Source organism: Lissotriton vulgaris, chromosome 2_1, assembly GCF_964263255.1.
Source record: "Lissotriton vulgaris chromosome 2_1, aLisVul1.2, whole genome shotgun sequence".
Taxonomy (NCBI): Eukaryota; Metazoa; Chordata; class Amphibia; order Caudata; family Salamandridae; genus Lissotriton; species Lissotriton vulgaris.
In genome coordinates, this window is record NC_141687.1 from 577,698,011 (window position 1) to 577,714,034 (window position 16,024).

The 16,024-nt window shown below is 43.1% G+C and overlaps 1 protein-coding gene across 1 annotated transcript in view; it reads right to left on the bottom strand.

The window, feature by feature from the left end:
- The window catches only part of FADS2 (fatty acid desaturase 2), a 123,374-nt gene that overhangs the window by 37,867 nt on the left and 69,483 nt on the right, over positions 1-16,024 (bottom strand). Inside the window, exons 3-4 of the mRNA XM_086955579.1 lie at positions 14,047-14,244; positions 8,631-8,732 (exon numbers count right to left, since the gene is read on the bottom strand). Coding sequence (XP_086811705.1) covers positions 8,631-8,732; positions 14,047-14,244 — 300 coding nt within the window. The remainder of the gene's footprint in view (positions 1-8,630; positions 8,733-14,046; positions 14,245-16,024) is intronic.

Here is a 16,024-nt window from a genome sequence, read left to right on the forward strand (position 1 = left end):
AAGTCACACTGTCTTTGGCCGCATCTGTTAACTGCAAAAAGAATAATTGATGGACAGAATTCTGAACAATGTGAAACACTCACCTCGATACAGAGATCTGGACCTAAATCCATCGGTTTTTTTTCTCCCCATGCCACCCCAGTTTGGACCCAAACATATGCAAATCAGTCTTAACCCTGCTCCCCATAGGTACAGTCCAGCCCGACCTGGCATGCCAGGTCTTCCCTGGACTGCAAACAAGATTGCTAGGACCTATTACATACAGCTCTGTTTCAGAGGTCTCTCTCTTGGTTATGGCATATTTTTGTACGTTCTCGCTTTATGCCTTCCAATAATTTACTCTTTAGTTTCCATTTGCATCCAGAGGCGGTACGAGGAAGGAGCACGGTCATTCTCGGTTCCAGAATGCTCGATTGGGCCCTTATCAAGGAGGGACCATCTGCCCTTGGAACCGCCATTTGACACATAACGGCTAATACACCATTTGATTCGGTCATTCCCAGATTAGGAGGCCTCAGTCGCACGAAATCCATCGGAATAAGTCCAGATTATTTAACATGCCCTGACAAAGTTCACTTTGCTGAACGAAACGCGTTGGCTGAGACTCTTTGCACAATTTTGTTGGAATACCAGAATAAAAAACATTTTTCACTAAAGAAAATTAGTTAGGTCTTGTTACTAAAACAGAAGATCGGGGTAGTGCATCGCTCCACTCTTTCTCAGATTCCTGGTTTATCTGCCTGGCAGTTTGCATCTCCCAACGGCAGGTGCAGGAGCAGTTTATGCACACCAATTGTGACCACACTACTAACTATAAATAACGGGAATACAGCAAAGAGGTGCGACCATTGGTGTCCGCCGTTGACTCGTACTCACCAGAGACTCTTTAGTTTTCAATATTAATTTCAAACAATACAGCAATAGAATGCCTGAAAAGAGGAGATGTCTAACATCTAGAAATGCTGACTTTGGAACTGGGGAACCAGGTTCAAGTCACCGCGTTGCTCAGCTTTCTGGGATTCTGGGAAAATCACGTAATGTCCTCCTGAATCTGGCGCTCAAATGAAGCTCTATTGTGGCCTTGGGCCAAGTTCAGGCTATATAAAAACGCAAAAAAATAAATAGCTAATAGATTGGTAAAGTCACTGTGCTGCTTTCATTCTTTTTTGGTTAATTAGAGTTTGCGTTGACAAGTATTAAAAGAACAAAAAGTATTATGAGGGGTCAGAAATAAACTGTTTCTGATAACAGGGTCATGTATTAAATTTCGAGTTTGCATGCTTTACACAATGCGTATTTAAACATGCATTGGCAAATGCAATAGGTCAGCTACTGAATGTACTGGCAAGCCAGACCTAACAATTCCATGTTAATGTCTGCCTTTTCTTAGCTGTGCTGTTGCAGAGAAAAACACCATAAATTATATAGTCATCTATGAAACATTAATAGCATTACAGTGGCATGTGTGTTAAAGTTCAAGCTGAGGTACCTGAGTACATAAACAAATTATCATAGCTGTGTGAAGGGCAAGCACTTTTTTGTGGAAGAACTCAACTTCTGCCAAATCAAAACATGCACTCATGGCGCCTACAATTCAGGCGGGCCAAAACCCCACTCCTGGTGGTTTTCAAATAACTCTCTGGAGATAGCTGCGCTGTCAAGCAAGTCTATAAAAAATGTGCAGTGCCAGTACCTCAAATATTTTTAGGCGTTTACCGCCACCACTCTTGCTCGGGGCAGCCCACTTCCATCACTACTATCGCCCATGAGCACCAACTGCAGGCTCGCCTACAAGCAGTGATTGTGGTGAACGTTTACAGTGGTGGATATAACTTGAAATAGGACCATGTGAGCGAGCCTCACTGCTTCAAGCACTAGTTTAGAGTGTATGGGCCTTTTCAAGGATCTCTTAGATTCCATATCCTCTGAAACCATGAACCTGCGGCAGTGCGCATGACCCTCCGAGACAGATGTTTACAGGTTCTGGGAAGCTGCAGTGGCAATTGGTAACATATGGAATTGGTGAGGCGCAAAAAAAAAAAACACATTTTACAAATTGAGAATAGCAGGGCCCATTATACACATGTTACATCTCTTGGGCCATGGCTGAACATGCCTAACCTTTACTACCCTCCCTTAGCAAAGACTTAGAAGCGTGGCTCTTCTGTTAATGTGTGGTTTTATATAGAGCGAACTCGACCCAAGGGTATTGGAGCTCTTTATATGGCGACATTACCCGGGTATTATTTAAAGTGCCATGCCCACGTGACTCTCTTTCTTCTTTTGAATGGGCACACAAAACGGAGTGGTTTGGACTTTTTTTATTTAAAAAGTATAATCTGCACAGCTAAACAGCGCGGTTAACCCCATGCCTTAGAGGAAACACACAAATGACTGTTTGGGGAGGTATATTTACTGCTGCGAAGCGATGATAGACTGATTTACTCTCTCTCAGCTCCTTAGACGTATGCGCCGATGAAGACCTGCAGTCCTGCATCCCGGCCCGAAAAGCCCTCTAATAATTGTTACACTTAACCAAAAGTTGTACTGAGTTGCCAATTAACGTGCTAATACACAACACGGCTAACGGGCATTAATCTCCCATAGTAATTGAAGCATCCGCTCCATTGTATTGCAACTATGGATTGTTAGATTGTATCTTCATGTTTAAAATATATATATGTAGTTTCCTAACTTCTGTTCTATTGGTAGTTAGCCTGTTCCCAATTACTGCAAAGTGAGTGATTCACCCTTTTCAGATGGCAACCAATTCAGCCATCCTTCCCATCACTATGAACCGAGAGACTCAGCATTGCTACAGTACAGTGGTGGGTATTGTGGTCAGGGGAGAGGAAGACAGAATAACAGTTTGGGATTTAGTCACACCATACCGATTAATACTGCCTGGCACTGCCCGCCCTGCATGCAGAGAGCACCCTATGGAGCACTTCACAGAAAGTGTCTAAATAAAGCCCTGTGTCTCTCCCAGCTACCCCAGCACATACCGGCACCATTGTCAGCAGTTTTATGGTGCTGTGGAAGCGGCTCAAACTCATCAATGCAAAATTAATCATGCCTTCTGATACAACTTGACTTATCCTCCACCTTTAACACTGTTACACATGACAGTTTATTGACCCTACTTGAACGAAGGATGGGCATATCAGGGGTCGTATTGCAATGGTTTACCTCATTCCTCCACAACAGATCCCAAAGAGTCAGGGTGAATCAATCCCTATCAAAGCCTCCCACGGTCACAAAGGGTGTTCCACAGAGATCTGCCCCCTCATCATTTCTCTTCAATCTATTCTTGGAACCGCTAGCAGATTCCTTAAAATCTGCTAACATTCATCATCACTTGTATGCAGAAGACACACAATTGTTTCTCAAAATCTCTTCCCCAGATGACATCATATCCCTCAACTCTATTCTACAAAACACTCATCTTTGGCTCACTAATAATCATCTCAAGCTCAATGCCGCCAAAACTGAATTCCTACTCTTATCACCTCCGTACAACATTCCCAAAATTGATCTTTGGATCAAACATCTTACTCCATTCAACTGCTCTCCACACATCTTAGGCTCTGCTGGATCCTTGAGAATTACATTAGACAAACACTTGAATATACAGGATCACATCAGTATGATCACCAAATGAGCGAATTATTAGATGAGCATTCTACTTAAACCTTTCCTCCCACAGGGGGACTTCAAGCATGCGGTTCAAGCTCTTGTGTTGCCCAAATTGGACTACGATAGTGCTACACTATGTGGCCTACCTAGATACTAACTGGCCCCTCTAAGAGCCTCCCTCAATGCAGCCGCCAGACTTGTCTCTGGTAGAAAGTGAAACAACACATCTCAACTGCTCAAAAATCCCTGAATTGGCTCCCTTATGAGGCGAAAATTCAACGAAACATAGCATGCATCACACACAAAGCCCTACATTTAAATTCCCTCAGATATTTGCCCCAAAAACTCGAAAAATTGGGGGGTTGCAGATAGTAGCAAAGTGCGAGATCTGTGCTACTGAAACCACAATGTTTCTATAAAAAGAGAACTGGATACAGAGCTTTCTCGGGCGTCACACCTAACATATGGAACTCTTTGCCACTGGACGTTTGCCTAATTTCATCTACCGCTTCATTTAAAAAAGAAGTGAAATCATTTCTGATGGACAAGTTTTTTACCGTAAGCTAGCACCTTTGTGTTTATTGATTGTATCCATACCTGTGACTCTTTTATGATGCCTGACCTTTCCTTGCTGATTACCTTTGAGAACAAGCATAGTAATGTATGTATGTTCAAGGCTTTTTTCTTTTTTTTTTTAAAGGTGATCATGTTAGATGTTCAATTATACCCTAACTTCCCCCCAAGTAAAGCGCTCTGATACCCATTAGGGTAAATATTCGCGCTATACAAAACTTTATTTAAAAATAAAATCAAGCGACATGATAGAAAAACAAGCTGTGCATGCAGCTGCTGCCTTGCTTAACAGGGGCAATGGGAGGGGTTGCAATGCTTCATACGCTGTACGTAAACCTGGCAGAACAACATTGCTAAGACATTGTCAAACAAGCAACAAAAAGCCACAAAACAAGATAAGGATGTTATTGACGAAGACAAAAACAAGCAGGGTAGTGTAGTGTGGTGATGTGGAGTGGGAAGGGTAAATACTGGGAGAAAAACTTAACCCTAATGAGTTAGGAGTCCCCAGTATAAATCTATAAATACTGGGGACTCCTAACTCATTATGGTTGAGTTTTTCTCCCAGTATTCACCCTTGTTTTTAGATATACCACCTAGGAGCTAGAATAAAGGTACTTCGCCTACTAGTTAGGTATTTTTTATGCACTTCTCCCACTCCACATCGCCACACTACACATTTTTTCTCACTAAAGTGCTCCTATGTAACTCCACAAGTCGCAGCATGCCTCAATCCACAGCGGATTGAGATGGCCCCTATGATGAAGCATGTCACCAGGGGGAAACCCTGGTGAGTGAGGGGACTCAAGAAAGAAATTCTTCTTTCCGGCCTGTAGACTCTCCCACTCTAATTGAGCGGAAGTCTTTCACCCAGAGCTAGGTTCTTTTTCCGGCATCCTGTATCATGTGCTTCTACTACTGTAGAGTTTCAAGGTCATTTCCCAGCAGACACTCTACTAGAATGGCAGGGGATACAGCTACCTTCTTCAGGCCAATACTCCCTCCCCACTAAAGTCCACCGTAGCCATGGGATGGGACTTTGTATCATTGTTAGAGTTTACTTTCTAGTGCACCCCATTAGGAATGATTTGGCCTGGGGAAACCAGCTTGAGCATGCCTATATTTTATGCTGGGACCTTCCTGTATCTTTCCACATTTAGAGGTCAGGTACCCAATGTGTCAATTTTCACCCCATCCACTGATACTAGGGTGACCTCAGTATGCCCCTTAGACACCACAGGGACAACTTCCACCCTCATCCCTACACTGGCAATGCCCTAGGGCCGGCTACCAGTTGGTGACTTTTTGGTGCACACAGAATCTCCTCTCTTTTATCTTGGCTGCTGGCAGTTAACACACACTTCAGCATTTAAGGGGTCATAACCCTTTCCCAGGTACCCCTCCCCTTGGACTGGGATGGGTCATGGGTCTTGTGTTTCCCATTACCCCATGGGCATTCTTTTGGGGTCCTTTAGAGAACTCTTTCACTCGTTTTCATCTTTACATATTGCCCAAGAATAGGGTCCTGAACCCAGTTCTTAGGATCACCTACTTGTGATTTCTTGGGTAACCTAGTGATCACCCACTCATCTGCCATCTTGCCCAGCTCTTTGGGACTAGACAGCTTTGAAGCTACTGGATGCTGGTATAACTTCTCTCTAGCACAATTAGTAAGTATATGCTCTTTAACCATTACATTACAGAGCCCTTCATATGAACCCTACCACTGAAACCAGTTGCTGGGCACCCATCTTCCTCTGATAGTTCTCTTATTGGATGCCAGACTCTTATCTATGTCAGCCTCCATTACTTAGGCACAATACTTTTGGGCAATCTGAGATAATAGGCACCCCTTGCAGTTACCTTGCATTCTTTGTTGCTGCCACCATTCTCCTTGGACTTCAAGCCCAGCTTGACCCTCCTCTCCTCGCGGTTCAGTCTCCTCGCCTCTAAAGCCAGTCTTCACTCCTACAGGACTAGGGCTTACTTGGGCCTCAAGGTTTCTTTGCCCCCTCCCTGAAGTAGAGCTCCCCTCATTGTCAGATACTGAGGGTAGACTTGGGTGGATTGTGGGGGTCAGAGTGTCACCCCCCCCACATTCATCTTCCATGTCCATTACTAGTCTGTCAACATCCTCTTCCTCACTGTCTAGGGGGATTAAAAGGGGCTTGAGGCAGAAACAGGTAGATGGAGCAGAGAAAGCTTTAAACGATTCAGTGAGAGTGTTGGCTGGATCAACATGTCTGATACCTGCACAAAGATGAGTAACAATGTCCTATTCTGAGCATGACAAAAGAGATGTTTTGCCATGAGGACTGTGCATGGCCAGGCATAATCAGTTCTGAGGATGAGGAAAGAAATAATGCCCATATAGCCCCGGAGGACTTAGAGTTGGTCAGATGGGGAACTGAGAGGAGGCTGGTCTGTGGTGCAGTCTGTTTGCAATAAACAACCCTTTCCATACAAAGAGACACAGATCTGAACTCTTTCGTTTTCAGCTTTAGAACAGCAATGTCTGGAAGGGGACGACAAGAAGGAAACACATCCAAAAGAGTTGGTAGGTGGTAATGGAAAAATATTTTTTCAGGGAAGTTATGTTGTTAGTAAATCATGATATGTATCAACAGGAGAGCGAGGAGCAGAGGTAGCTAGTTCACTTCCCCGTAAAGTAATGGAAAATAATCAAAAAGAGCTAGCTGTACTAGTGATGCTCATGTGATGCGTTTCAGGAAAAACGTATTAATTTTGCATGTCAGGAAAAACATATTCGTTTTTATGAAGGCCCTCACCCATCAACCTAGTTGGTGGCATACTTCATCATCGGGCCCCACCCAAGGCAACGAGTGCGCCTCTGGTGTGCTGCGACGTCTGTTTACAGCGGAGCGGTAAGTGTTTGGTGAGTGTGCAGTGATGGTGTTAAGAGTGAAAGTAAACTGTCCTAAGGGTCCCAATATCCACAGGAAAATGTATTAGTGGGCCATTGGCAGGGTTAAAAGCAAGGCTAGTGGATGTGGTAGGAGAGACTTATGGTTTCCCACATCCGGTGTGGTCAACTAGTTTCAGCCAGGCCTCGTATTAAAACTGGCTTTCTTCAGGACCTATGTGTGAGAAGTGAATTGAAAAGGAGCTCTAAATATTATGTGAGCGTTCCTAAGTGACGCACTCGCTAAGGTGCGATAACTGTAGGAGTGGGCTTCCCTCTAGGTTAACACTCTCATTTTCTGGAGGTTAACTTCATGAGTCCCTGGAGGGGTTCCTAAAGTGGGACAGCACTTTGGTGCTCAGTCAGGACTCACTTCTCAACCTACTTCGGCCAAACAGGAACTCCATCGACGGAGGTCCTGAAGAAAGCCAGTTTTAATACGAGGTTTGGCTGAAACTAGTTGACCACACCGGATGTGAGAGACCGTAAGTCTCTCCTACCACATCCACTAGCCTTGCTTTTAACACTGCCAAGGGCCCACTAATACATTTTCCTCTTGGATATTGGGACTCTTAGGACAGTTTTAACTTCACTCCTAACACCATCACTGCACACTCACCAAACACTTACCGCTCCGCTGTAAATAGACGTCGCAGCACACCTGAGGAGCACTTGATGCCTTGGGTGGGGTCCGATGATGAAGCATGCTACCAACTAGGTTGGTGGGTGAGGGCCTTCATAAAAACTAATATGTTTTTCCTGACATACAAAACGAATATGCTTTTCCTGACACGCATCACATGAGCATCACTAATACAGCTAGCTCTTTTTGGTTATTTTACGTTAGTAAATCATGCCCAGAATTTAGGTAGGAGTGAAAGTAAGTATAGGACCGGAGTAAATATGTACCCACAGACTATCAGTATTAGTGCCATATAAATGTTTGTAATTGACTTTCAGGGCATAAAAAAGTAATCCACAATCCACTCAGTAGCGGCTTGCACAGGTAAGAGCGCGTGGTGGCAGTGGCAGACCGGGGTGGGGGGTGTTGGAAGTCGAGAGACGACGCAATAAATTATCTTAAGTAAATAAAACCACTTACTTTGTGCTCGATGTGGCAAGCTTAAAGCAAGTCGTTTTTTTTATTTAATATTACTTATCCCCTCGTCTGTCGAATTCGGCCACCACCACACACCTGCGCCACCCCTCCCCACTGCTCTTACCTGTGCGAGCCGCCACTGCAATCCACTGGAGAGTTACAGTATCCTTCAAAGCTGTCCTTGGCAGTCTGTAACTCTCTGTGGCACCCTGTCAATCAGTAGTCATTCTATCAATACACTAGTTGAGAGTCACAACTTAAGGTCAAAAGCTCCTTCTAGTGCCAGGACAGCAACTTATTCCACAGTACACAAAATCAAATGTTCAGGATCCTATGCAGCCCCCGGGCCTCCTCCCCACACCATCCATCCCAATACCTGGAGCAGACATCCACTTTTACCTTAAGGTGGCCGATGACAAACTTATGCGCAAGGTGATTCCACTTGGACTTCTTGAAGACGGAGAGATGTCCAAAATCGTGCTGCAGCCAACCGGCCTGAGCCTAGATTGGCGAGAAGGAAAGAAGCGTTAGGGAGTGAGTAAGTGGGGAGATAGCTGAGGAGAGGGAGATTAAGAGGTGCGGGAATGGGTTAAGAAACTAAGAAGACGGTGCAAAGGGACATGGAGAGAAAGAGAAAAGAGATAATGTGAGAAAGAGAAGATACGCTAGGAGGAAAGAAATTGTGCCTATGAGAGAGGGGTCAATTAATAGAATGAAGGAGAATAACGGAATATGAGGAACGGAGAGCTGCAGTATTTAGAGTTTTGAGAGGTGTAATAAGAACTAAGTACAGGAGCGAGGTAAAGTTAGTGTCTGTGGATGTGTAGAAAGTATGAGATGGAAGAAACAAGGAAATAAAATTACTTTTTTGTATTAAGTGTTTAATTCCAGTGCATAAGCGCTGCAAATAATTAGTGGTAGTATCCCACAGTTGTGGAACAAAGATGCAACTTCCCAGCCATACGTATTTTTTTTTTTAAAAAAGAGGCATTCCTAGACCTTATATCCCCCACATCTTTTACACCTGTTTGGTCGGAAGGAAAGCTACCACTTGGGACGCTGTATCACAAAAGGTGGGAAAAAAGTATCATAAGTACTTCAGTTAAACATTTCTGACCCAGAAGACCATGGAATATGAAAACCAACCTGTCCTAACTGTATTTTTTCTGGAGCAAGTGCATTACATACAGCATTAACCACTAACATCATTCCAGTAGTAGGGTGGCGAGAACCAACGTGGTATACAAATGTGTTCAGCCGAACTAAAACTGTGGAATTTTAAGCTCCAATACTGGCAACCACCCACTGAACTCGACCCAGCTCTATTCACCCAGTGCAAGGGGAAATGTGCACAGCTGAAAAGGTTTCCAACTCAAGAGTACCATAGGCAGATCACAGGAACAGAATCCCCCCTGTGTGTAGTCAAATGAGATCACTGTGAATCAGGGGCCATCATAGATGACCAACTTAAGGGATGGTCAGCGATTAAGAGATGACTGCACTTTACAGAGCATTTGTAAGCATTACTACATTATGGACAGCAAGATGACCACGTGCCTAGGGCTGCATACTACCTTCTGTGCACATGTGTTATGTTATTTTTATTCAGCACATTTCAGTCCCTCATGGCTCTGTGCGCCAGTAAATATTTTTTTTAAAAACATAGAAACCGAACGATATAAATTTCATCCCTTTTGCTCTGTGTGCTTCTTTTCAATTTAAAACACATGAAAGAGAGAGAGACAGACAGAAAGATATGCATTTCAGCCCTTCTGGTCTGTGCACTGTAGTAAATAGTAAAACACCAGATAGAGAGAGTGAGAGAAATATATATACATTTCAGGTCTTCTGGTCTGTGTGCTTCTGGAAATATTAAGCCACGACATAGAGACCAAAAACTGTACATTTAAGCTCTTCTAGTCTGTGTGGTGCAGTAAATATAAAAATGCAAAACAGAGAGAGACAGAAAGATTTACATTTAGCCATTCTAGTCTGTGTGCTTCAGTCAAAATAAACAAAGCATAGAGAGAGAGAGAGAGAGAAAGTTGTACACATACAACCCTTCTGGCCTGTGTGCTTCAGTAAAATTGCAAAACACAAGATAGAGAGGGAGAGAGAGAGATGCATAGGTATTCATTTCAGCCCTGCTGGTCAGTGTAGTTCAGTAAATATAAAAACATAATACAAAGTCAATACGTCCAAGTCTAAGGCACTCAACCTCACTGTTCCGCAGGACTGCTTGCCGCACCTCCAGACGCTCGCCCCATCCCAGTGGGCCATACCTAGGCATCCCCATTACCAGCACCCTTAACACGTGGATGAAGGTTAATTGGACTCGCTGCCGCAAAGCAATTCTTGAGGATATTCAACGATGGAGCCCTCTCCACATTTCCTGGCTAGGATGCCTCCATGTGGTCAATATGAATATTCTCCCCTGAATTCTATAATTGTTTCAGTCCCTACCCACATCGATCCCCATGGATCATATAAAGGCATTACAAGGGGACCGGTGCAACTTCATTTGGACGGGGAAATGACCTCACATCTTTAATGCCCTTCTTATGCTCACCAGACACCGAGACGGCTTGCTGAACCCCAACCATCAACATTATTATTGGGCTGCCCAACTCTGCTTTATTTTGGAATGAATAGTGCGGGAGAGTGCAAAACATTGGGTGCACATGGACAGATCGGTGACGTGTAGACCACTTTGGGACCTGGCCTGGCTCCCAGAGCGGTTGCGACCAAGGAGTACATATATCGCTACTCCTTCGCGAACGGTCTTAGAGGTGTGGGATTGACCTTCATTTCGAAGGAACGTCACCACTGTTCCCACTCTGAATACTCCCATCGCTCACAATCCGGATTTTACACCTGCACTCTCCCCCGAGATTCCTTCCCAGCATCGGCCAAGGGTGAATGCAGAATATTGCACTGCAGGGTCTCTTCTAAGGCAAATCTATTAAATCTTTTGAGCATTGCAAGACTGAGTTCCACCTCCCTGACAGCACCAGACACCAATAATACCAGTAACAACATTGGGCCCTACACTCCCCCAATGCTTTAGCAGCTACACACCCTCCTCACTCCTTTTGAATCTCTTGTCCCCAACTTTAAGGGTTGTAGAAGACCTATGCAGTGCTACAACAGTCCCGACTCCTACCTAGCTATTTATGCTAGTGGACATGGGAATCAGACTGCTCCCAAGACATAAAGGAGACAAAAATATTAAAACATATGATAAAGAGACACCAACTGAAAGATATACTTTGCAGGTCTTCTGGTCTGTGTGCTTCAGTAAATATTAAAAAATAAGATAGAGGGAAAGAAAGAGACAGAAAGCGGTACATATCAACTCTTCTGGTCTGTGTGTGTCAATAAATATAAAAAAAAGATAGAGGTAAAGAGAGAGACAGAAAGATGTACATTTCAACTCTTCTGGTTTGTGTACGTCAGTACATATAAAACACAACAAAGAGAGAGAGAGAGAGAGAGAGAGAGAGATCATTTTTTTTTAGCTCTCTGGTCTGTGTGCTTTAGTGAATATAAAACACAACAGAAAGAGACAGAATGGTGTACATTTCAGCCCTTCTGGTCGGTGTGCTTCAGTAAATAAAAAACACAACAAAGTGAGAGAGACAAAAATATATACATTTCAGGTCTACTGGTCTGTGTATTTCAGTAAATATTAAACCACAACATAGAGACAGAATGGTATACATTTCATTACTTCTGGTCTGCGTGTTTCAGTAAATATAAAGAACAACATAGAGACAGAAAGATACATTTCATCCCTTTTGACCTGTGTGCTTCAGTAAATATAAAGGATAACGTAGAGACAGAAGGATATACATTTCAGCTCTTCTGGTCTGTGTGCTTCAGTAAATATAAAAACACAACATAGAGACAGAAAGATATACATTTCTGTCCGTCTGGTCTGTATGCTTCGGTAAATAAAAAAAAATAACAGAACGAGAGACAAAAAGATATACATTTCAACCCTGCTGGTCTGGGTGCTTCAGTAAATGTACAAACATAAAAGAGAGAAAGACAGACAGATATACAGAGAGAGAGAGAAATAGAGAGAGAGAGAGAGAGAGAGAGAGAGATCTGAATGTCAACCCTTCTGGTCTGTGTTTTTCTAGTAAATATAAAAACATAACATTGACAGACAGAAAGATATACATTTCAGCCCTTTTCGGCTGTGTGCTCTTGTAAATATTAATATGTTCAATTTGGCAGATATTCTGTTACATTTCAGAAACCTTAAGTGGAACGATTGTTCCAAAGAAACATTGATAATAAATTATAGAACTACCGGAATGTATTGTTTTGTTTTGCAAGAATGAAGAAAAAAGGCTGGTGTGACGAAGAAAAAGTCTTTCTTTAGTATTCAGTGTATGGTATGCAATATGTTTCTGTAGGTGGTTGGGTGGTTGGGAACAATTATCTGATGAAGGCTGTCAATATATATATATATATATATAGGTGTCTCAGGTAGGAGACGAAAATGCAGAAAACGATTTATGAATTAATAAATATTTTTCTGCATTTTCATATGCCGCCTGAGAGCATGTTTTATCGAACGTTGGCAAGAAGGGAGTACGCCGCCGGCGAGCGCACCACCTCCCAAGGGTCGCAAGTTTCGGAAGGTGCGCATTTTGTTTTTACATATATCACTGAAATTCGCTTGCTCTGGATATGAAGACACACAACACACAAAATAACTCATGGCGTCCGCCTCGAACAAATCATTTATTTGCTAATGGCACAGTCACACAAAAAACATAATAAGACAACATCATGGCCGATGCCATAAGTTGTGTCAGGTGGTGTGGGCATGCATAACTATAACCTTTGAATTTCAGTGGTTTTACATATTTGAACGCAAACCATAACTCAGTTTTAACTGTGTTTTCAGTGAATATCTATCTATCTATCTATCTATCTATCTATCTATCTATCTACTTTCCATCAGTCTGCTCGTATTTTTGTCCCCCACCTGCAGACCTTCATTGTGATTAAGGTTGTAAGAATTTTTCTTTATCTGTCTGTCATTCTGTCTGCATATATATCTATCCATCTCCCATTGCCATTTGCCACTGTGCAGTTATAGTTAAGTCAGATTTCCATAGAAAATGCCTTTTTTTGTTTTGCTCATAAAATTGACGCCATTTGACAAATCTCAACAAAACTTTCCAAAAAAGGGCTTTTTTGCCCAGTTTATGCATGGTACGTTCATGGGTTATCCGTCAATTGGCAGCAAAGAAAAGGGGGTGGAGGGGGTCATAAAACACAAAATATTCCCATGCATTTTCCGTAGACTTTTTTAGAAAGCGATATCGCAAAAACTGCTGAACGGAATTACACAAAATTTGGCAGGAACCTAGATCTGGGTCCAGAAAGTATATTTTTGTAAGGTGGTGTAAATCTGTTAAGTGGTTTAGGGACATTAAGTTCCCAAAAAATGTGTATATCGGGATGGTTGGGTTCGAAGGACTATCGCAAGAGTCCCTCAACCCAATAAAAAAGAGAGCATTCTGATTGGCCCAGAGGGCTTTTTTCCTTGGCACCATTTTGTTCCCATAGGAGCCACACTCTTTGGGAGCGAGTGCTCTGATTATCTGCCAGCAACATGGAAAAAAATGTTGCTGGCTGCCTTTACAGGACTCTATTCTCTCTATTGCAATAAGGAACTACTGTAACCATGTGAGCCTTCACTTAGGAGGAACTGGAGGGTATCAGTGGCAGAGGGGAAAGATAAAGGCAGTTGTACGTGAAAGATTGAGTTGGGCAAATATCGTGGAAGACTCACCTGTGATGTAGCAAGGATGAAGAGGGTGATGGTAGTTGGGATCCAGCCAGTGCCAAAGTACCACAGTGTGAACCAAGCTAGGAATTCCATGAGCAGGATGTGGCTGAGGTAGAGGATGAAGAATACAGGGCTCGCATTGAATAATCCCATCTCCTCTGCTGTCTTTCTCAAGGCACGAAAATCTTCTACCTGCTGAGTCTGAAAGGTAAGTACACAAATATGAGGGAGCTTCACCACAGAATCCAGCAGTGAGATGGATACTCGAGCCTGCCAATCACATTCCTTAAAGCCTACATCATCTTGCCTCTCCCCCTCACCCATTCCATCAGAATCTCAATGGGAACAATGCAAAACTCAAGCACACTTTGTCTATAAGGATGTCTATGACAATATCATCCAGCGATCTCTGAATGTGACTTTCTACGAAGGGATTCAGTTGTAAACATTGTGCCATTTCCTCTTCTTGGTGGTCAGTGCTTGGGTTTCCGCTGCATCCTACACAAGTTGTCAGATACCTAGGAATGACAGGAAGATTTTCAAGAGTAACACCAAGATATTGAAGCTATAGTACAAGACCAGAAGCGTTTTGGCATGTCAAGCTGAGTCCCCAGAGAAGGGGAAGACATGCATATGCAAAGACTGGATTTGCAACAACACATATCTACGATACGAGTCTTCCACACACTGTCCAGTTCATGGGCCTTATGCCACCAATGCTCACAATTGACATTTGTAGTGAGCTGAAGTTCACAAGTTTGATTCCCAGCAAGGTATACTCATTCTTCTTCCTTCAGAGATCAGTACACTTACATTACACTGTGCATTATAACAGGTTATGTAGAGCGCTTCAAATGGCACGTAAGGTTTGAAGCACTACATTAAAATAATTGTTATTACTCCTAATGCAGTTTTCTTCAGACTTACATTGCTACACCAATGGACTTGATTCCTAGGGAACTTGCTGCTTTCTCATTGGTCTATAAACAGGAGTGACCATCCGATGACGCTAGCATGAATCGAGCCATTGATAAATCTCTTTTATAGGTGTGTCTCCATTTAACATACAAAGCAAACAATTAATCTCTTTCATGATGACAAACCTTTTTCCACTATTCTTCAAAATCGGCCCTCTTTCTAGGAGAAACTTGTCTGTCATTTCATGCCACAAAAAGGCCTCGGCCTCTTCATATCAGGTGAGCCTCGACATTCTCCCTGGGACTCAGGACAGCGGCCACGGGCTGATGAGGGCCAGCTGAAGCTGTATCTCTCTGTGGCCACCAGATTCACAGCGCTTCAGCTTTCGACGCATCACAAGGGCAGCACATGTGCTTGATCTGATTGGTAATGAAGAAGGGAATTGGATAACAAATGATATCGTATTCCGCCTGTGTGAGCAGACACACTGAGTGAGAGACGTGCACATCCAAGTCATAGAAGGCACATGAATAATGAAGGACGGAAGCTTTGTCGCTCATTTGGAACTGCGGCTAGTCTCTGCCAAGCTGCCCAGTCAGGGTCACCACCAGAGGGTACTCAGCTTTGTATCCTAATAAACAGAAAAGCTGGCCTTAATGTTCCTCACAAGGATTCACACATAGGTAATTTCACCGCCAAGGGGTCTTAATACGTACCTGGCTCTGAACCTATGGAAGGGCACGCTTGTAAGATGGCCGGAGCTAGCCGAACTTCACAGAGATGAACTGTGGATACGTTTTATGTTAAAGGATCTTTTGCATTTGTTACCAGAGAGGGCTCTCGTGTTAGAAATAGTATCCAGACCCTCCATGGCATTTCAGTAAATTAGCAACAGAAGTTTAGAGTATTCGTAGAGTGGATATCTTATCCCATTTGTATGGATGCATCATAATCACACGTAGATGGCACCCGCATATAATCCTTTGCTGTATTAACGCGAAGTGTTAGAATTGTGAAATGTATTAACATGAGAACGTGATGTATTTTAGGCCATTGAAAAGTA